This window comes from Notechis scutatus, chromosome 3, assembly GCF_049901735.1.
Source record: "Notechis scutatus isolate UNSWTSFEM ecotype Mainland chromosome 3, rNotScu1.2, whole genome shotgun sequence".
Lineage (NCBI taxonomy): Eukaryota > Metazoa > Chordata > Lepidosauria > Squamata > Elapidae > Notechis > Notechis scutatus.
The window spans coordinates 80,357,293-80,381,223 of record NC_142011.1 but is presented as its reverse complement, the minus strand read 5'-3'; the positions used below and the strand labels follow the sequence as shown (position 1 = coordinate 80,381,223).

The 23,931-nt window shown below is 37.2% G+C and overlaps 1 protein-coding gene across 1 annotated transcript in view; it reads left to right on the top strand.

Annotated features, from left to right (window-relative positions):
* The first annotated feature begins 687 nt into the window (after positions 1–687).
* Positions 688–23,931, top strand: part of COL24A1 (collagen type XXIV alpha 1 chain) — a 145,863-nt gene continuing 122,619 nt past the window's right edge. Inside the window, exons 1-4 of the mRNA XM_087960561.1 lie at positions 688–731; positions 8,168–9,438; positions 16,218–16,271; positions 21,433–21,486. Of these exons, the coding sequence (XP_087816687.1) occupies positions 8,209–9,438; positions 16,218–16,271; positions 21,433–21,486 (1,338 nt within the window). The 5' untranslated portion in view covers positions 688–731; positions 8,168–8,208. The remainder of the gene's footprint in view (positions 732–8,167; positions 9,439–16,217; positions 16,272–21,432; positions 21,487–23,931) is intronic.

Here is a 23,931-nt window from a genome sequence, read left to right as displayed (position 1 = left end):
AGATGAACATCTAATGAATCAAGATGTTGACTATAATGTATAGTATCTAATAGATTCAAAGGATTATCTGATGTGGTGACATATTTTAAACATGGCCATTCATTCCTATGCAATACAATGTAGCATTGTAGTATATACTAAACTATACTAATACTATACTATACAAAAATGTTTTTACGATGTTATAATCCCTTAATTTGGGGTAGAGTTGGGGGCCTTCTTGATTCCTACGTGGAATTTGTAGTAGATATTTTCTCTTCACACTTTGATAAAGCAAGGTCTACTGCCTAGGATTGAACTCTCAACCTTCCAAGTGGGAAGGCTACTAGGTCACCACTAGGCTACTGTGCCTATTGTATTGTATTGTGTTGTGTTGTATATGTGTGTGTGTGTGTGTGTGTGTGTGTGTGTGTGTATATATATATATATATATGTGTATATGGGTTTAAAAAACACCCCCCCCCCCACGTTGTGATTTTTGGTTTCTCCAGGATTAGATAATGTTGTCATATTCATCATCTTGAAATTCTGTCTTCACTTGTCTTTATAGGAAGACAACCCTCACCCCCCCCCCCCCCCCCCCCCCCCCCCCCCCCCCCCCCCCCCCCCCAACACCCCCACCCCCTTCTATATTTTTTGTGCCTTTTTTTTCTCTTTTTTTTTTTTTTTTTTTTTTTCCCCCCTACTTACACTATGTATAGCTGTGGGTTGTGTGCAAAGACAGCAAGAAGGTAAGAATCATTTCTTATAGAAACATTTCTTATAGAACATGAATTATTTATTAAGAGAAAGGCATAGTTTTGATTTTGTTAGCATTACCTTGAAATGTTTTTGACTGACAATTTATCTAAATATCAGACAGAGTTGAAATTGATGCAGAAATTGAAAGAAACAAGTTTAGAAATGTTGATCTTTTTGAGATTACTCACACTTACTTTCTATGGAATTACATATTTAGGGAAAAATTGTAAAAAAGAAGTCTTGTATTATGTTGATTTTCCAAATGTGAGCATTTGGTGGAACATAATAAAAATTGAAGCTGTACTTTGGTGACTTTCATGCTTATTAAACACTTATTCAGAATTTCATTTTTAAGGCCCATCAAAAGCAGTTCTATTTTTAAAAATTTACTTCCTTTAATTACATTTTAATGTGCTAAAGATGTGCTAAAAAAACATGTTTATGTTGTGTTACTGTTTGTATTTAGACTACTGAGAAATGGATAGATGCTTACTCTGGGAAGTTAAATTGGGAAGTAGCAATTATAGGCTCCATTATATCCATTTTATGACCTATGTGTGTGGGTTCTTCCACTTCATTCCTCTTGCCAGTGTTGGAAAACTTCCAAGAGGGAATATTTATTTATTTTATTAATTTAAATAATGTATATGGTTGCCCTTCTCTTAAGAGTGACTGTGGATAATATACAACAGTAACTTTTTGGGGAGTCTTGGAGCTACAATGTCTGATTTCTCTTTTGTGAAGTTCATGATCTCAGGTTGCTCTTCATGGGAAACAAGATATGATATCTCAATATACACTGCTCAAAAAAAAATAAAGGGAACACTTAAACAACACAATGTTACTCCAAGTCAATCACACTTCTGTGAAATCAAACTGTCCACTTAGGTGGCAACATTGATTGACAATCAATTTCACATGCTGTTGTGCAAATGGAATAGACAACAGGTGGAAAGCATAGGCAGTTAGCAAGACATTCCCAAAAAAGGAGTGGTTCTGCAGGTGGTGACCACAGACCACTTCTCAGTTCCTATGCTTTCTGGCTGATGGTTTGGTCACTTTTGAATGCTGGCGGTGCTTTCATTCTAGTGGTAGCATGAGACGAAGTCTACAACCCACACAAGTGGCTCAGGTAGTGCAGCTCATCCAGGATGGCACATCAATGTGGCAAGAAGGTTTGCTGTGTCTGTCAGCAAGGTCCAGAGCATGGGGCGCAGGAGCGGCCGAAGGAGACTTGGGGGGCCGTAGCAGGGCACAACCAGCACGGCGCTACTCTGCCTTTGAGGAGGGCGGGGGCTGCCGACTGCAAGACCTCAGCGGGCCACAAAGGCGGGCTTCTCAACGGCGAAACGCCCAGAGGGTGGTATGAGGGTCGCGCCACAGGGGGTCTGCCCAACACCGTCGGCGTCTCCAACCCAGATACAAGTGTCAGCAGTTCCTGCAAGGACAAGGCATTGATGCTATGGACTGGCCCGCCCGTTCCCCAGACCTGAATCAATTGAGCACATCTGGGGCATCATGTCTCGTTCCATCCACCAATGCCACATTGCACCACAGACTGTCCAGGAGTTGGGGGATGCTTTAGTCCAGGTGTGGGAGGAGATCCCTCAGGAGACCATCCGCCACCTCATCAGGAACATGCCCAGGCGTTGTAGGGAGGTCATACAGGCACGTGGAGGCCACACACACTACTGAGCCTCATTTTGACCTGTTTTAAGGACATTACATCAAAGTTGGATCAGCCTGTAGTGTTTTTTTCCACTTTAATTTTGAGTGTAACTCCAAATCCAGACCTCCATGGGTTGCTAAATTTGATTTCCATTGATAATTTTTGTGTGCTAATTTTGCGTGCTAATTTTTGTTGTCAGCACATTCAACTATGTAATGAACAAAGTATTTAATAAGAATATTTCATTCATTCAGATCTAGGATGTCTTATTTTCGTGTTCCCTTTATTTTTTTGAGCAGTGTATTTTCATCCCAGTTATGGATAGAAACATTTACTTTAGGGGTTGAAAGGACTTTACTTTTCCAAGCCATTTCCTTCTCCTTCAGAACTTAAGAAACAGAACAAATACTTCTCAGAGTTAGTTATAGAAAATTTAAGACTTGTAAAGAAATTTATGATATTCTGAAACAATTTGGATGTCAATTTACTTATAAGTAGAAATTCTTCTTGCATCATTTTTTATTATTTTGCAGAAGGTAATTTTTTGTTGTCATCAAATGAACAAATGTAAGTTTCATAGGTTTGTTATATTTATTTATTTAAAACATTTGTATATATCCATTCATGTAATATGTTTTTATTAACCTTGCTCTTTTCTCCAAGAAGCCTAAGGAAACGTTTATGTGGCATTTTCTTCTATCGTACTGTAGACGAAGGGGTGGCAACACCTGGGTTGGAGTTAAAAGTGGGATCGGCCTCGATAGAATCTCTATATAGCCACAAGCAGACTAAGTCCAATCCCCCTTGAATTCCATGGGCTCTTATCTAACTCTAAGCAAGTGCTAATCACTAGTTGAGAAAATTCATGTGTGCAGGCTGTTTAGCAGTAAATGAGTTTAATTGAACCTTCGTGTGTTGATTTGATCTTTTGTATCTGATGCTTACTTCCCAATAATCCTACAAGTGAGTTAGGTTGAGAGAATAATAAATTCACATCATCTATTTTGTTTTGGCTGCGCATAATTTGATAGGTGCACAATATAGTAAGTGAGCTTCGCTTTCAGGCCTACTGACTTTGGAGTTAACTGGATCCTCCTCTAAGGACTTTCTTCATAGTTGCATAGTTGCTCAGAAGACTTATCTGGCCTCCAAAAAGCTGTTTTTGGATTCTGGTATAAGCAATCGATTTGTTTAGTTAAGAAAAAAAGCTGGAGCAGTGTTGCTTACTTTATGCTTGTAGTGGAACTCTTGTTTAAGAAGCCTAAATGCAAAGCCCAAATATAGGTCTAGTTTAATAGTTTATTGGAGCCTTTCTGATATATATTTACTCTTTGAGCATTAGATAAATATATGATAAATTCAAACAGCTATTGATTGCCCCAAAAGCTTTGAGATGAGACAGTCTAAAGACTTGTATTGTCTGACTTGTCTGTCAAAATCAGCTTCAGCTTCTTAGAACAAAAACTCACTTAAAATATAGAATAAAATAAAATATAGAATGTGGTATCTACAGGAGAAAAAAAGTTTGTTGGCTTTTTAACCATGCTTCCTTGGCAATGGTGTATCAGAGGGATAAAACACAGCACAGCTACCCTTATCCCCCACACTGTAAGAAAATGATTAATGAAATCTGCAAGCAAACAGGGAAGAAAGCATTAGTCTTCTGAAGTTGAAACAAGTCATTTTCAAGATGACAAACCATAAATATTTGTTGCAAATCTCCTTTGAGTTTTTTTTTTTTGTTCTTTTTAATGTACAGAGTAAATGAAGTCAGATGCCAGCATCTGTGCAGAGAAAAGAAAAAGAATAGTTCCTTAATGGATTTATTTTTTTAAAAAAGCACCTGGACTGGATTATATGTTCTAAAAGCATCTATTTTTAAAGCATCTTCTAAGAGAATTATTATAGAGAGCTGGTTTGATGTAGTAGTTTAGGCACTAGACTAGAAACTGGGAGATCATGAATTCTGGTCCTGCCTTGGGCACAAAGCCAACTGTGTTACCTTGGGCCAGTCACTTTCTCTCAGCCTTAGGAAGTGGGTGAGAAATAAACCAGTTTTGAAATCTTGCCAATGAAACCACTGATACTTAGTCCAGCCAGTTGCCAGGAGTCAACATTGACTCAATGGCACAAAAACAAACAAACCAAACCAAAAACAAAATAAAAACAGTATTATTTTTAGAGGGGAAATTTTGAGAAGGCATGAATGTGTGGTTATAACTTTTAGATTTTAGTATTTAGTATTTTAGTATTTATTTGATTTGTCAATCTTTTACAAGATACAGGTATAAGAATAAATATAGTTTTGAATACATGAGATAGATACTTATAAGAAAAATAAAAAAAAACAATGTAAAAAAATGTAAAAAAAAGATGTAAATTCAAGTTGTGAAAGCTGGTTAAAAAGAATTTCTAAGGTACCAAGCTTCCACAGAATTCTAATGCTACAGGTTAATTTATTTACTACTACTACTAAAAAAAACAAGACAACCTCCTTTTCTAACCCACATTCCATTTTTTTCAGAGCACTGAGTAAAATAAAGGGGAAAAGTGCTTATTTTTCCACTCAGAAATTCCCTATCTAGTGATTTTTCCTCAAACTCTGAAAATCCTATGAGAGATACTTTTCTTTTTTTGCATTCAATCATGTCCAATTCTCAAACATTACCTGGACAAGTCCCTGCAATTTGGCAAGGTTTTTCAGAAGCATTTTGCCGTAGTTTCCTTCTTAAGGCAAAGGGAAAGTGACAAGCACAAGGTTACCCAGCAGCCTTTGTGCCTAAGACAGGGCTAGAATTTACATCTTCTGATTCTTGGCCTAATGGCTTGACATCAAATTGGCTTTCTATGAGAAATATAGGCCCCACTGAAAAATAGAAAGCTAAAACATTATTGTGTTTGTTAGATTCTGGGCTTTATTTCTAATCTTTTTTTCCCCCAATAAGGGATAAATGACACTTTGAATTACAGAATGACCAGTTCTGTACAATTTTCCCAAATTAAGGCTTAAATACATTTATTTTATGCCTAAACATCCAAAGGAATTGGAAAATATATAATGCCATCTCCCCATTCAAATGATATGTCTTTCAGTGCCTCTGAATACAGTATGCTGGCTCTGTCAATTGTAAAATATACCCCTAAGTATTATTTAACAGCCTCTTAATAACAAAGCATGTAACTAATTTTCTGAAGGGGTAATACATAATTGTATATTCAGAGACAATTCCAAAAGTGTGAGGATTTTGTGTGAATATATATGTTTAAGTCTGTTTACACACACGTACTAGAAAAGTGGGGGGGAAAGGTGTCAGTACTTAACATTTTGCTAGTAATATTTTTGGTAAACAGAAGGAAGTCAAATTCAGAAATTAGTCTGAATTTTTGGGAAAAGTCTGTGGAAATCCTTCTGTTTATTCAGTTTTGGCATTTGCTTCCACTTGTATTAATGCTGATGAATAATTGATTTTTCATCATTTTAGTCTAATATGCTAAAATGGTATGTTCCGAGGCTCCTGGCCTGAGCCCAAGATGTAATTTTGCAAATTACTTTTGAGGCTAAATTGTTGATTGATCGTATGAATTATTATTAAACTACCATAGCTCATATGATTGGATATTAGGACTTAATGTGGTTTTAATAAGTAGCTTTGCATAATTTTTGGGATTTCTTCACAGCCACCCTATCCTACGTAAGTTTTAATCTATCAGAACAAACCAGGCATCAAAAAAGAGTTCCACTCATTGGAACTGAATAATCCAGAATTTCTCAACCTTGGCAAGTTTATAATGGGCAGTCTCGGGAATTCTGGGAGTTGAAGTCCACCCATCTTAAACTTGGAAAGTTTTGGAAGTTTAGGGAACTTTTCCCTAAAAAGTTGTTTGGAGGGTACTTTAAAGTTAAGAATTAGTTGTTAAAGTTAAAAATGCAGGAGTTGATACCTGTGTTTCTCCCCCCCCCCCTTAAAAAAGTTCACCTTAAAGGTACTCCTTTTCTTTTTATCTTGATGGGGCTCTGTGATTAGAAAAAAAATCTGTGTGGTGAAAAGACTTCTTTTCACAGAAAAAGCAAAAGAAGAAATAAATAAAAAAGATATGGATAAGAAAGCGTTCAACATACTTTCCCTGGTCATCTTGTACTTTAAAAACTTGCTTACATTCTTTTAAGATTGTGTAATGTGTTCAGCTTCTGTTGTCATCCTATATATGAAAGGAGGGAGAAATCTAAGATTTTCGATGATGGGCACTTTCCTATCACATTATTTCCACTTCGTGATCGCTCCAAAACAGCTTGTCAAGCCAAGCTGTTTGATTTGACTGATGTCTGTACATAAAAGCAGAAGAAAAACAACAACCTGGAATGCAGGTTGTGATAAAGGGTTCCTACCAATGAGGGATAGAAATGGGATGATCAGAGAACTATCAATAGAGGAGCAGACTACCTGGAAACAGATCTGAAGCTTTTCAAGGACAATTTAAAAAAAAAACACATTATAATTATTTTGTATAGGCAATGATTTTGAACTTGAAAGCTGGTAATAGATCTACTGTCAGTACCAGCACAGCTGATATCATGAATAGGAACACATTCAGAGCTGATTTTGATCTTTGATTTTGATCCAGTCTGGTTATGCAAAAAAGCTGTAGTTTAGCAACATTCCTCTGCTATATGAGGCATGACAACATAGTGTATTTTTCCTTTGAATTAGGTGAGAGAAGAATCAGGACTCCCTTTGTTTCTATAATATACAATTCCTTTTGCTTTCCATTACAGTCTCAAATAAATTGAAATCTTACATTTGCTTAGTATAATTCTTTGGAGTAGAAGGGAAAATGTACATTTTCTTTTCTTTTGATAAGTATAGAATGTGTTCAATTTTTGAAATTAAGTAATTTGTATTTTATGTTTTTAATATATATATATATTTTAGTACTTGTGCATGTTATTCTTTTTAGTTTTAAATTTAGATACATCACAAAGAAAAAGTAATTTGCTTGGCATTGGCTTCAATTTACATTTTGATAACTGAAAATAACAAAGTCTGAGTTTTATTATTTCGCTTTGGAGAGATAGATGAATCTGTTTTTCTGGAAAAAGTCTTAAATTTGCTATTGATATAAAGAAAGATACATCTGCTGATTTTGTGATGAATCCTTATAACTTTAAACTATAGATTTTCTAAATCTATAGAAAATCTGTGGAAATGGTCGACCTAAGTTATCCCATTTAAAAAATTAAAAATTAGAGAAAAAAATAATTGTAAAGTTTGTTGAGAAGAAAATTGAAAGGTTTGTTGCTTCTGCTGAAGTAAACTCTAATTTATCCTTGTGGCTTAATATTGATTTATCTTTAAGGCTCTTCTTTTTGCTGTAGCCAGGCTTAACACAGCCTTCCTTCTGGCAATCATTAGGGGAATTATTATCCTCATCTAAAGGTCATAGTCATGGTCAGCCATCTGGAAATAACATTATAATGGGATGCAAGGCCATGTAAGAGCCCATTATCTCATTTTCTAAAGTTATGTCATATATAACTGATGAGTGTTTATCCTAGTATCTGCACCATTTGTATGTCTTATGTTGGTGGGAATCAAGCATGTTGCAGACCTGCATGTGACAGATTTGCATTTTACCGAACAGTGCCACTTTCAGATGTCTAAGTGAAATTGGTGCAGCAATTTGCAAAAATTGCTACAAACTGCGTGAGTGAATTTAAGCAAGCATCATTTTTCTTACCTCCTTTTCTTTCTTTTCCAGGCATAGATGTTCTCCATCATTTAGGCCTAAGTGGGCAAACTATGCATCATCCAACAACAGGGCCTTTGATACGTCTGTCACATGCTTCATCACCTCAAGGGATTCACCTAACTGAATTTGGAGTTCTTTTATCCATTCAGACAGCCATTGAAGTTCCCATCTCTCAAGTGGGGGTATCAGCTTTAGGTTCCAATTTTGCCATGCTAATTAGCTTACGCTCTTACAAAGTAAACAATGCCTTTCTTTTCAGTATTAGGAATAAAAACAGACTGCAGTTTGGTATACAGCTGCTACCAAGGAAGATAATTGTGCACACTGGAGGCAAGCACTCTGTATACTTTGATTATCGGGTTCATGATGAGCAATGGCACACGTTTGCTATTGATGTTACAGAAAAATCAGTCTCCCTATATACTCAGTGTGGAAGGAAACACTTCAGGAAGGAGATTCTTTCCAAAGTACAGTTTGATTCACATAGCTTATTTACCTTAGGAAGAATGAACTTCCAGTCAGTCCACTTTGAAGGTGTGTTATGTCAGTTGGATATTATCCCCTCTGCACAAACCTTGACAAACTATTGTAAATATGTGAAACTACAATGTCGCCAAGCTGATACATACTGGTTTCATACAATTTCTCCAAGCGAGGAAAACTCAAGCAAGCTGTTGGATGAAGTAACCCAACCATTAAGTAAAAGAAAAGGTACATTAAATCTTCACGTCAGTAAGTCATCATTGGTCAAAGATCCTCAAGAATTGATGCAGACAACTTCTTCCTTGACTCCTCTTTACTTAGGGAATATTACTGCCTTGTCAGAACCAAATGACCAGCAAATTGTGAATGTCTCCAAAAAACACCAACATTATGTCAGCAAAAGGAAAGGGGATTCCTTGCCTCTCACAAAATTAACTTTAAATTATACAGACTCTATGACAGAAAATATGAAAAGAAAAATGAATTCCAGTTTGCTGTTTTCCATAAAGCAGCCTAATGCCAAACATATGATGAAAAATACATCAAAGCCATATTTATATGAACTAATGGATATGCATCCGTTTTTAAATACAACATTGCATGAAGATTTTCATTCCGAACCTTTAATTAACCGGTTTAGCTCATGGGATGAGCATACAGTTCAGACTGATGAGATTTATAATGCTGAAGGCAATTACGAATTTGATGCTGATTATTATGATTATGATTATGAAGAATGGGAGAGACTACTTGACATGGAAAATCTTAAGGGGCCTAAAGGAGATCCTGGACAGGTGGTAAGTGGCTTTCATTTGTGGTATCTAATAAAATATAAGAATTCTCAAGCCACATTACAGGGATTTACCAAGGTTATTATAATGCAGGAATTTCCTGTAATTTCAGTTTTCTGTGCTAATGGTGGGAATATGAGAAATAACCTGGGCTTTTGGTATTTTATAACAATGAATATTTTGTTGTAGATAGATTTCCTGGAAATTCTAGAGAAATGTATGTTGCACAAAAAGCCAAACATAAGGACTGCTGTCCTCCAAATGTATTAGAGTTTGGGAGATCACAAGGCTAAGTAAAGTTGGACTAGATTGTTTTCCCATGAATTAAAAGCCATTGTTCAAGTAATAAAAGTTTCTGAATCCATTCTATCTCTGCGTGCTAGTTCTTATAGTGATGGTAAATATATGTTGTGAATATGGAATGGATTAGACCAGGGCAATATTCTTTACATGAAAACTAGATGGGAATTTTTCACCTTGTCTCCATGAATCCCCACCCTATATGTTTATAGATTCATACCTCTGTAGTCTTTAAAACTTCTTATGGGGCATGATATCTATAATAACATTTTCTTTGGGGGTAGGGCATACCTGTTTCCTTATAAATGCACACACCTTCTTAGAAAACTGATACTTTAAAAAAATTCTGAAATGACCGAGTCTATGGAGATTCTTAGTCATCCAGGCCATGGTGGTCATCCAAGAGGCTGAAGAAATGAAATTCAAAAGCAAACTGGAAGAATGTAGCCCACTTGTAAGTGGTGCCAGAATTAAAATAACAAAATAGTTTCAGCCCAGATTTAGAGCATCTGATTATTGGATACCTGGGGAACTAATGCTGACAAATTAATCTTCTGAAACCTTGTAGACCTGTTCTACAGCAGCTTCCATGTAAATGCATACCATCACTAGCATGCTAAGAAGCTAGCAGTTTTGTTCTTAGTTATTAAAGAAGAAACTGACAAGAAAGGGATAACTGCATTGTGGTAGCTAGCAGGCAGAGGCAAGACTTTTGTCATGCCTTGGAGGAATCTTCTTCTTTTAACTTTGCCTTCTGCAGGAGAAGGAAAGAGCCAAGAAAAATGCAGTTATTCTAACTATTGCTTTAACAGAAGAAATAAAAGAGAAACGAAAAACAAAAGGAAGAGTATAAAGGAACCTTCTAAAGCTGTGTACTTCAGGAGATTGTAAGTGATAGCAAAAACCGGATAATGGCCAAGAGTGACAGGAGTGTCAAACTCACGTCGTCACGGTGTCGTCACGTGACATATTGTGACTTCCCCCCCTTCGCTAACTGGACGTGGGCGTGGCCAGCGCATGACGCATTCGGCACGAGGGCCGTGAGTTTGACACCCCTGCAATAGAAACTAGGAGATCTGCATGGGCAATGCAAAAATATTCTGCTAAGGGACAGAAAGAAGGGTAGTTTGTGAACCATGGCAGTTATGTGACCACAGCTAATTTTGATTTAGTCCATAAAACAAAGTTAAGCAGATTATGGGTTAGCATGTTATATGGACACATATAGCCATAGTCATTGTTTGATTATCTAAATATATTTTGTTCCATGAACTAGTGATCTACTATTATTGTAACTGATCTAAGCTGCTTTCGACTACACTGCTCAAAAAAATAAAGGGAACACTTAAATAACACAATGTAACTCCAAGTCAATCACACTTCTGTGAAATCAAACTGTCCACTTAGGTAGCAACACTGATTGACAATCAATTTCGCATGCTGTTGTGCAAATGGAATAGACAACAGGTGGAAAGCATAGGCAGTTAGCAAGACATCCCCAATAAAGGAGTGGTTCTGCAGGTGGTGACCACAGACCACTTCTCACTTCCTATGCTTTCTGGCTGATGGTTTGGTCACTTTTGAATGCTGGCAGTGCTTTCACTCTAGTGGTAGCATGAGACGGAGTCTACAACCCACACAAGTGGCTCAGGTAGTGCAGCTCATCCAGGATGGCACATCAATTCAAGCTGTGGCAAGAAGGTTTGCTGTGTCTGTCAGCGTAGTGTCCAGAGCATGGAGGCGCTACCAGGAGACAGGCCAGTACATCAGGAGACTTGGAGGAGGCCGTAGGAGGGCAACAAGCCAGCATCAGGACCGCTACCTCCGCCTTTGTGCAAGGAGGGGCAGGAGGAGCACTGCCAGAGCCCTGCAAAATGACCTCCAGCGGGCCACAAATGTGCATGTGGCTGCTCAAACGGTCAGAAAAAGACTCCATGAGGGCCCGACGTCCACAGGTGGGGGTTGTGCTTACAGCCCAACACCGTGCAGGACGTTTGGCATTTGCCAGAGAACACCAAGATTGGCAAATTCGCCACTGGTGCCCTGTGCTCTTCACAGATGAAAGCAGGTTCACACTGAGCACATGTGACAGACGTGACAGGGTCTGGAGATGCCGTGGAGAACGTTCTGCTGCCTGCAACATCCTCCAGCATGACCGGTTTGGCAGTGGGTGAGTAATGGTGTGGGGTGGCATTTCTTTAGGGGGCTGCACAGCCCTCCATGTGCTCGTCAGAGGTAGCCTGACTGCCATTAGGTACCGAGCTGAGATCCTCAGACCCCTTGTGAGACCATATGCTGGTGCGGTTGGCCCTGGGTTCCTCCTAATGCAAGACAATGCTAGACCTCATGTGGCTGGAGTGTGTCAGCAGTTCCTGCAAGACGAAGGCATTGATGCTATGGACTGACCCGCCCGTTCCCCAGACCTGAATCCAATTGAGCACCATTGGGACATCATGTCTCGCTCCATCCACCAATGCCATGTTGCACCACAGACTGTCCAGGAGTTGGGGGATGCTTTAGTCCAGGTGTGGGAGGAGATCCCTCAGGAGACCATCCGCCACCTCATCAGGAGCATGCCCAGGCATTGTAGGGAGGTCATACAGGCACGTGGAGGCCACACACACTACTGAGCCTCATTTTGACTTGTTTTAAGGACATTACATCAAATTTGGATCAGCCTGTAGTGTTTTTTTCCACTTTAATTTTGAGTGTAACTCCAAATCCAGACCTCCATGGGTTGCTAAATTTGATTTCCATTGATAATTTTTGTGTGATTTTGTTGTTAGCACATTCAACTATGTAATGGAGAAAGCATTTAATACGAATATTTCATTCATTCAGATCTAGGATGTCTTCTTTTTGTGTTCCCTTTATTTTTTTGAGCAGTGTATATTCTTTTCATTAGGTTTGTTATTTTATATGGCTTTTAATTCTGTGTATTGTTAAGTTGTCAGTCTCTTTGGTGCCCTAAGATTCTGTGACTGGTTTTACATACAATGCCAAACTGGGGGGATTTTTTTAACCATATATAATTGAATAAACCACAGTAACTTAATTCATATGATATAGTAAGCTATACATTATAGTTCAGAAACTACAATGGCTAATTCACCCAACCAAAATCCAAACAATTTGATAAATGTCTTTTCAAACAATTCACATTATGCATGTCAAAATTTTCAACTTTCTATTTCCAAACATTAGACATAATAAAAGTTATGACGTGCCTTGGGGATGGTAACGATATTTTGGTTACTTTAGTATAATTTAGATGTGCTTGGTAAGTAACTATATCATAACTTTTAAACATTGTTTCATATGAGCTTTTACTTTGTATTCCTTTTCCATTCTGCACAAATGAAACTTCAGAATTTTTATCAGAGTAGTCACGAGGGATGCTTCATGTATCTTTATATGTGTGTGTGTTTGTGTGTGTGTGTGATGCATACATGTGAGGAACAGAACCTTTCAATATGCAAATTCAGCTCACATATTTTATGTAATGGAATTCCTACAGAGGTTTCTAATATGTATGCGGTTTTAATTGTCCGAAATTGCTTTTCAGCTTCATTTTTCAGAAGTATCACATCGTTGGCAACCATAAGGTGTTTTAAAGTAAAGTTGCATCAATATTGGACCAAAAAAATTATGGTGGAATATTTAACATGTGCATCAATCATTATGAATATTAATTTTTAGTGCAAAACTAGAAACTAAAAAAATCTCTATATTAGAATGTTATATTCCAAAAAATGATTTTTTATCCCTGAAAAATTATGAAGGGAACACAATCCTTACATTGGTATAAAGGCCTAAAATATATCCACTGGTTATGGGAATGTATGATGCTAGATGTATCTGGACAATAAATTTTAAGCATTTATAAAGCTCTTTTCATGGTATGTTTTGTATAATATATATGCCAGGCACTCTGTATGGTTTCCCTCCATGATCAGGTGCCAAACAATTCCTTGCTTATTTGGGAGTTAAATCAACCACAAAATGAGTTTCAGTTGTTTATTTTAACATTCCTGCTGTCAGAATTCTGGCTTAGCCTGGTATATGAACATGGCTAATGCCTACTCTCTGCTTATTCTTAGAGTTAATAGACAAGAGTGGCAAAATTTACAAGCCTGATTAGGCACTATGAACAGTTAACATGCTCATTTGATGCCGTCTTCACTTCTGTTCCATATATTCAAGTGACACAGAGTTATCTTATTTTCCAAGTCTAGAATGGCTGCTAATTTTAAAGTCCCTAAAGACAGAAAGGCTGGGAAGAATTTTTTTCTATTTATATATATTTATGAAACTATCAATCCTCTACCAAATGAATGACATGCATTTAATTGGTACTCTTTGTTTGTGTTTAGGTATAGAATTTTGTGTGGTGCTTTATTTCTTGCAGTCAAGTAAAACAAAACAAAACTGCACTACACTTAAAAGAACCAACCAACAAAAAACAAACAAATAAATGGAGAAGCCAGAAATTTTCCTAAGATTTATAGAATCAGTTATAATAATTCATGATTGCTAATCTCCCATCTTCATAAAAATATTTGTGGACAACACCATTTCAGAAAGAAGGATAGTTCAGTAGAGAAAACGATTGCATTCCTGTATCTCTTACAGTAAGGTTATAACAACTTATATTAATTGATCAGCTTAGTAATGACTGAAATATGACTGTGTTAAAAAATTCAACATGGCTATTTTCAAGGCAGATATACAGGGGTGGGATTTAACCAGATGTTAAATTTACATCTGATTCACCAAACCGGCAGTTGAACCGACCGGCCGGCCTTGCCCACCCCATCCCACCCCTCCCAGGAGTCTCCACGCTGCCCGTTTCGAAGTGGAATGCAGGTAACATGGAGGCTCTGGGAGGATGAAAAATGGCCCTCCCAGAAGTTCTGGTAGGCCACGCCCACAATGGCCATGCCTACCCAGCAACCCGGCAGAGAACCAGTTGTTGGGATTTTTGAATCGCACTCCTGCATATACATCTCTGTATCACAGCTTCTCCAGTGAAGGCAGCATGTTAGAAATACTGCCATTGTTGAAGGTATTGAGGGACCTCGTAAGGAAATATCACTGAAAAGATGATCCAGTGGGTCATGCCTTATCTAGTATATTTTTTAAAATATAGTTATTTTAGATAGGCTTCTGCAGGATTGAAGCTATGCAGCTGTAATATAATTTAATTAGGGCAATCACGGGAACCCTGACAACAGCAGCTAATTATACTTTTCATTCCTTTCTGCTTTGCCTTTATTATATCAGGTCACAATGAAAATGATTTTTGTATTACAAAAATCAAATGGAAGACTGAATTTGGCACAAATTCAGGAATTGTGGTGTGATAGGCTTTAGAAATTCGGATTGGCCTTCAGTTCTAAAAAAATATTGAGCTCCATAAGTCAAATTAATTACTTTCTCTCAACAAAATTGATTGAGTGTGAAATGTTCCCTGATACACCAAAAGGGTATTAAAATAACAACAATACCTCATTGGATATTCTTGACAGCAGATTTTATAGAATTCTTACAGGCGTTTTTTTCTAGAGATGTAGTTTGGACAACCATCTCTAAATACTTTTCGATCTTAGCTTGCTCAGTTGGTATCCTGCCTTTTGTCAGCTGTTTCAATGATCTTTTGGCTAAAACCTTACTTTTTGTGAACTGATGGCCTTCTTTACGATAGATGGTTAGTGTTTTCAGGCTTCTTGTTATTTCTGTAGATATTCTGGAAATGATTAGACAGTTGGTGCATGTGATTAGTTCTCTGTATCTATGGGGATTTAAAGGCATGTCTAATTTTGTTAGTGTATATTTCAATAAGGATATGTTTAAAATTAAGAAATGGTCTAAAGTTGGCCAATCCATCCTAAGACTTGCATGTTTATCTAGCAAGTTATCTTGGCTTAACCAATCAAGCAGCCATAAATATAAATGGCTGTCATAAAGGTGACAGGTTTGCAGTTTAGAATCATAGAATAACAGAGTTGGAAGGGACATTGGAGGTCATCTAGTCCAACCCCCTGCTCGAGCAGGAGAGTCTATTCCAAATATTAGCCTCTGCCTAGGATAGATGCAAGGTTGATGGCTTATCAATTCATTTATCTTTCCTCATTTTCAGACCTTGATAATTTAGTTACAATCTAACCTAGGTTGTAGTGGTCATCAACTGAAGTTTCCTGCTTAAACTGCTATTGTATATTAATCAAGTATTGTGTCTCACTAGAAGTTACTGTCTGAGCCACCTAACCACTGTTGCTGTTCTTCTAAGGCATATGCTAGTCACTGTGGTGTTTAGTATAAGCATTTTTTTCAATTTCAAAAATCCTATGCACTTATTCAACCTATTGTAGGTAGGGAACTAAACTAATGAATAATTTCAATTTCTGAAATACAGAATTTAAGATTGTCATTCCTATGCCAGATTTTTGTGTTCATCGTTTTGTTATGTTTCATTTCCCCTTTAGGGACCCCCAGGTCCTCCAGGATTACCTGGCCCAGCAGGAAAGCGAGGCCCAAGAGTGAGTAGATATCTCTTTCCAGAAATACACCTTTTCACAATCAAGTAGACCACTTGTTTCTGAACTGTCTTAATGTATTTTTAAAATGTAATGTTTTTAATTGATTTTCTGTAGGAAATTAGCAGTGCATTTTTTTTTACACTGCAACTAACTGCAACTAACTGAATGTAAACTTTGAACTTATGTGATAACAAAAAATATATCAGAAGCCCAGTGTCCAGTTTTATTTCCTTTTTGGAGTGAGGTAGAATGGACTTCCCAGAATTTTACATCCTGAAGGTAGAAAGCAAAAAACAGTAAAGAAACTAGTGCGGGCTTTCACTGCTAATATCTCTTCAGCAATGTTGAGCTTCAGGGTTTAGCGACTGTGGTTTAAAGAACATATTTCCTTTAGTCGCTGGCAAAACGTTAAGAAGTGTTTTCTAGGCCAGTGGTCACCAACCAGTGGGCCAGGGACCACTGGTGGTCTGCGAGAAAATTTTGGTGGTCCGCAGAGAAATGCCCCCCCCAAACAATTAATCCAGGCTGTGCGGGAACACAAGGCTGCGCCGCCTATATGGCCCACCCACCCGCTGGCCCCTACCCTTCAGCCGAGCGCAAACCTTATCTTGAGTAGAGCCACGTGAGCTGGAACTGGAAGGTAAGATCAACGGCGGGGAGGGAAATCCATCCCAGGGTGGCTTGCTCACGTTGGTGGGAAAGTCGGTCTCATATTCCAGAGCTGCAGTAATCACAAGACTGGCCCTTTGGTCATTCTGGAGCAGCTCCTTCATGGCAGTCTGGTGCACCCGGATGGAGGAGCAGCTGCTCTGGGATGACCAAAGGGCCAGTCCTGTGACTACTGTAGCTCTGGGGACCAACTTTCCTACCAACGTCAGCAAGCCATCATCAGTCAAAATTCATAATAGTGGTCCACGGGACTTAAAATTATGAGTTTGGTGGTCCCTGAGGTCCAAAAGGTTGGCGACCCCTATTCTAGGCCATGGTCACTAAACTGTTAAGCACAACACTGCCAACAGTGAAGAAACTGTTAAAGTTGCAATCCTATAATGCCTCTTTACTCTTTTGATGTTGTAACAATGTGACTGACTACAATTTCTGTCTCTTTGGGTAAATCAATGAATTGTATTCAGGAGCGTAACAATGCACATGTATTTTTCAAAACTTAACAAACTTTCTATAACAGAAATTCTGAAATTCAGAATTTGCCTGTTGGTTATTATATATTTTATTGTTCTCCCATGTTGGATTTTTTTTTTGGTCTGCAAGTTATATGTTAATAATACTTACATAATAATATGGAAGCTTATTTTAGCTTTTTTCTGTTAAACATTGGTTGAGGCATTAAGAAAGGAATTTATGGCATGTTATGATGAACAAAAGCTAACTCATCAAAAACATGTTAGCCTGGCTTATATTAAAGTTAACTGAACTGATGCACATTCCATGTGTGTTGGCAGCCAGCATACAAAAATCTACTCTTGACTGAAAATTTGGCATGTCTTTTTACCAATTGGAGAAAGAGAAATTTCTACAGTGTCTGTTTATTATTCCTCACCCACTCTTTAAGACTAATTATCATCGGCTAAGTTGTCAAGTGACAAACAGTATAGTTAAGGAAAATGTTTGAACCCACCCATTATGGCCTTGTGTGATATGTCAGCAAGTCCACTAAGGCTCATTTGGCAATAATGATTTTATAATCCTTGCTTAATGTTATATATGAATTGAAATGCTAACAGAAATGACAGGGCTATATTGTTATTCAAAATCACAAAAAGAAGGGCATTATACCAAATTCTTTTGAATTCAAAACTCATTCCTGATAAGTAACTTATGCATGAAACATATTTTTGTAAAAGAAGGTTTTCTGCATTGGCTTTGGTTACCAAAAGCACTTGGAATTGATTTTGTATCGTTTTCATTAGTTAGCCATACATAAAGAAGTACAAGTAGTCCTCAAATTACAACAGTTCATTTAGTGACCCTTTGAAGTTACTGAAAAAAGTGACTTACAACCATTTTTCACTCTTACGATGGTTGCAGCATCCCCATGATCAAAATTCAAAATTCGCTTGGAACTGACTCATATTTATGACCGTTCCAGTGTCCTGGGACCATGTGATCACCTTTTGTGACCTTCTGACAAGCAAAATCAATAGGGAACCCAGATTCATTTAACAACCATGTTACTTACTTAACAACGGCAGTGATTCACTTAGCAACTGTGGCAAGAAAGGTCTTAAAATGGAGCAAAAGTTGTTTTAACTGCAGTGATTCACTTAACTGTTTCACTTAGCAACAGTAATTTTGGACTCAGTTATTGTTGTAAGTTGAGGACTATATGTATGCTTTTAAACATTATATGAAAATGTCTTTAATATTCTGAAAAATATGATTCAGGCATTCCATCCTATCACTTTTCATAAATAAATAAATATGTAAGGACAAAAAGTACACCATGGTAGCTTACTTCCTACTTCAATCATGAATCTCCATTCTAGTAGGAGCTACAATACTTGCCTCCTCCATGTTTTAGGGTCCGTCAGAATGGTATAACAATCCACATACCCTTAAGTTTTCAGAGTAGAGAGACATTGCTGACATACATTATGTCATGTATGAGGTTTTTACATGTTTTCCACCCCCTCTTCTGGAAAAGGGAACGGAAATATCTATTTTTACACAGTGTATATCCGATGTGGTCAATATAACTAAAAACACCTATGTTTTAGCTGAGGAAAATATGTGATGAATATGTTGTTTAGTCTTTCTTTGTCAAATGGCATCCTGTGACTCATTACGCCAACAGGATGCTTTCAAGATTCTCAAAAACACAGAGGAGGGCAGTGTGTTCTTTTCCTGCTCTGTTGCTGGCTATGATTTCAAACTTAGCCATACAAGCCTTTGAGACCCTGATCCTCCAACGGTTTCTCCAATTTCATTTTAATCTATCAAAATTGGTGGCTAACAACAGATGTGGTGAGGAAAGGAATATTCTACTTGTATGGCTGTAGTTCTTCATCATTTAGTAGAAATGCTGCATATGTTTGTATATTTGAAATTAAGCATTATTTTATATACCTGTATGAGTTCTTCCTTCACTCAACTTTGTTCCATGATAATTTCTTGTCTGGAACCTAATTTAGTGCTATAATCACTTTGATTGCATTACATGCAGTTTTTCTATCAATATACTTTCTGAGCGGGATAATTAGAACTCTACACATAATTCCAAGCATGCAGTCACAAAAATAGTTTTGTATGAAAGTCTTATTGTATTGAGTATTTTATTTTCAGTTTACTATAAAATGATTTCAAGTAGGAAGATTGCTTTTTTACATTGGCAACATTTGGTTGAAAGTTTCTTTTTGACCATAATTCCAGAGTCACCTTCTTTAGCAGTTTCAGCTTAGCTCAAATCCCACTATCAAATTTCCTAAATGTTAATCTTCTCTAGAGCTCTCCAGATATTTTAGATTAGAACTCTGACGCTAGCAAGATTGACTGAGTATTGCAGAAATGATAATCTAACAATACATCATCAAAAAAAGGTCCTTGTTGTCAAAGCTGGAATTGTCAGGTCATCTCCTACAGTACTGGACAAAACAGAAACTAGTTCTACAGCTCAATATTTGGAAAAGTAGAACACTCAAATTTATTTTAGGAAAATGATTTATCATGTTAATTGATAGAGTGGGATTTTACTCTTTGCTTCTTTGTAGCCTTGCTACTTGATTACTCAGATGTTCCATTTATTCTGTTAATGAAGATATTCTTTCATTGAATTAAAGTTTGTTTACTCAATTTTCTTTGTATTTTTTTAAATTTTTGTACCAGATTTTTTTCTTTGTGTTATAAAGACTCAGTTTGATTGCTGCAGCACAGAAATATCTTAAAATGAGTATTTGAAATGCTAAATGACTTATTCTCTATATTAATTGGTACAACCTTCAGTTTGTAGGGTGACAATTGTCAGCTAGTTAGTGTGAATTTGTCAGGCCTTTAGAGATGTTCAAATCAATAAACAGTCTCAAAACAGAAAAAAAAAACTAGAACTACAGGTACTCTTCTGTTAATAACCATTCATTCAGTTTTTGTTCAGAGTTACTGCAGCAATGAATGGATGGTAGCTGTGCCCGGTCCCTAAAGTTATGGCCGCTGCAGTAACATGATCAAAATTCAGGCACTTGACAGCTGTCCTGTACTTAAGACTATAAGGTTGCTTCAACTCCCCCCTCCCCAGTCTTTCTGTCCCCCCTCCATGTCTGCTCTTTTGACAGCCTTGCACTCTGTCACTTATGCTGGTCCTGCTGTCCTGCTAGCTTTGCCACTCTGTACTCTACTGAATCTTCTGTGTATGCTCTGATGGCCCTTTTTGCTCTATCAGTCTGACCGCATGCAGCTGACCTTCCCTATCTTCTTCCTCATGATGCTGATGAGTTGCACGTAATCTGGCTCCTTGCAGCTCTGAAAGCTGCTATCCACACCAGACCTTCTTTCCAAAGCCATGTATGTGCCTCTGTCCAAATTGCATGTGCCCTTGTTCAAATCATGTATGCCTCCTCGCAAGGTTATGAAGCCTTCCCAAAGTTTGTGACAGTGCTGCATTCTGATTTGGACAAGGCTACACACAGCCTTGGAAAGAAGACCTGGATTGACCAGAAGCTGCCTTGCAAGGGCCAAGACCGGCACTTAGTCAGCAGGAGGAAGGTGAAGATTAGTTGAGGAGTGGCAGTGGGATCGAAGCACAGAGCAGCCAAAAGGACAGCGATGGGGAGGAGATAGGTGAGTAGGGGCAGTTGAAGGGGAGGCAGTCCCTTATCTTATGGAGGTTTGGGGCTGGGAGGAACCAAGCTGGGAGTGGCTTGGATTGGGGTCAGTTCTTACCTAGCGACTTGGTGGGATTCACTTCATGACAGAAACTGAGACTGCCAGGAAGAAGCCTCTCTTGAATCTATTCTTAATACATTCCCTGTTTTTTGGTGCTTAAAGCATATTTTGGACCAAGTTTAGTTGTAATGGTTTCTGAATAATTTCTTTAGACCAATGTTCATGACATCCAACATAAATAGGTTAATAATCCCTAAGAAATTTCCTTGCACAAACGAAGTTCTATCCTTACTGTTCTTTTTAATTATGTGTTTTATATTCTCCATAGGGTATTCCAGGTCCACATGGAAATCCTGGGCTACCAGGTTTGCCTGGTTCAAAGGTATGCTACACATGAATATTATAATGTTGATGATTTTTCACTTAGCAACCATGTCCGTTTGCTTAACAACCAAAGGGGAAATAAATATAGCATGCCCATCATGGCCACATGATTTTCACTTAACAACTTCATTGCTTAGGGACTAAATTACTCATCCCAATTTTGGTTTGCTAAGTGAGGACTATCTGTAAAAGCAAAACGATTATTTAAAAGGTGGTTTATGCTTTAAAAGGCAAGGGTTAACAAAGCAGCCATTTTTAATTTTATTTTCATACACGCATTATTCAAAGAAAATATTTACATACTGAAATAAAGGTCTTGCTTCAGCATTCCTCTTTTATTTGTTTAGCAACTTCCTAAGCTTTGTTACCTGAAGGATAAAAATATTGTAATGTTTTGATAGAGTCAAATCTAGTAGGCAGTTTAAAAGGGAGCTCCAGTAGCAGAAAATACAGTATTTAGAAAGACAGCTGTATGGAATTCTGGAAAGCCTTCAACTCAGGTTTAGTTAGAGCTCCTTGATAAATGAGTTACAAGATAAAAACAACTACAGCCATTTGTTCTAATACAGTTCCTTAGGCTGGGAATCTGACCTGCACTGACAGATGTTAAAAACTGTTCCTGGTCATTAAAATATATTAGATAAGCTTTGCACAGGTTAATGTAAAACAAAGACCATGTAATTTTTGAGTGTACTATAAGTATCTAGCACAGCAAATGGAGAATATTTTGGCATATGAATCTGGGATAGTGATGTTTGGGTTAATTTGGAAATTTAAGTTTTGGGGTTTTTTTTGCACATTATCCTGAAAGTTGAAAAACATGATTGATTCAAGGAGGAGGAGGAGGAGAATACTGCAGCAACACATTCAAGTGTAGTGAATACAGTTTTGACAAGGAATGGTTCCTTGTTCCTACACTTGCTGCTTCTTAATTTTCTCCTGTTCAATGTAAGGAAGTGAAAATATAATAATGATGGACAGTGAGGAATTAATAGGCCGGAGAAGTGGCAATTCTTCAACTGGAGCCAGAGAAGAATTTGAGGGTTAGTAGAACTTCCATCACTTTCAAGACAGGTTTAATCCTTTCCAAGTTAAGCTCAGTAGAACTTCATCAGCTTCTCTAATGAGCATGAACAGTTGTTTTTACCAAGATTATGTCAGCATATATCAATAGTCACCAACAAGTTTGAGCAGGCAGCCAAAAGGAAATTTATTTTGTTAATCCCAAGCTTAAACGTTCTGTGGGTTCTCAGTACACCTAACACTTAATCTCTTGTCTTTGATAGGATCCGCTGTTTATTTGTAAAAAAGAAATAAAAAAAATCCTTCAAGTTTTTTTTATAGTAATTAGAAGAAACAGATAGGATTGAAAAATGGGTTAATATTGATACATGGGTTAATATTGTATCATTTGAATCATTAAGAAAAGGGAAATGAAGAAATGCCCATTACACATTACAGATCCTGAACAAAATTAGTGTGGTAAAATTTTGAAATAATTCAGTAATTGATAGTATAAACATGATGACTTCATTTTGTTACATATTTTAAAAATGGTTTAAGAGACAAAGATACTTTATTAATATAGCTAGATCCTTTTCCAGATTTATAAACTGCTGCTTTGGGTTTAAATAATACATTTGTATGTAAGAATCTTGTAGAAGCTGATATTGAAGGAGTTATTATATAAATCATGTACTTGTTCCATTTTTCTACTCAAAATGATTCAAGTACATAATTCCTATCATTTGTACAAAGACATCATGATATAGTGTACATGATGCCATTTAGACCCTCTGTACCCCTAGCCTTCACAGATGCTCTTGCACACATAGTGACATTTCTTGAACCAAAAGTGATTCAGTTCCTTTGAGTGGATATTCCCAATTTAGGAAAATCAGTTTACAACCCTAACAACTCAGCCCAAGGGTTTCAAAAAGAACATGGTTTCCAAATAGGCTTAAGACAGGGATCAGCAATATATTACCCACACATGTGAGAATTAATCAAACATAAGATACCATTTGCTTTCCTCTCAAACTAAATATGAGAAGTTAACATATATGAGATTTTTGGAAGCTCTCAGAAAAGAACCTTGAAGTCAAGTAAGATGTGGGCTTGTTTATTACAAGCTTTCTCACTTGAGGTTGGGGGAGAAAAATTTGAAACTTTCCCATTTTACTTCGGGAGGTTAAAAAGGTAATTACTTTGCCATTGCCCCAGAAGTTTGCTAACATTGGCTTAAGTTAGGCTAAAGCTAAATAAATGCAGAAAAGAAAATTAGGAGAAAATTTAAGGAAAAGAAATAATAGGAAAACCAATATTAGAATAAAACTAAGAGGAAGATAAAGGAACATAAGAAAGGAAAATATTATGAATTATTGGGGATATTTTTGGATGCAGCTTTACTGCTTGAAAATTGAGGAGATTGAAGAATAGGGGT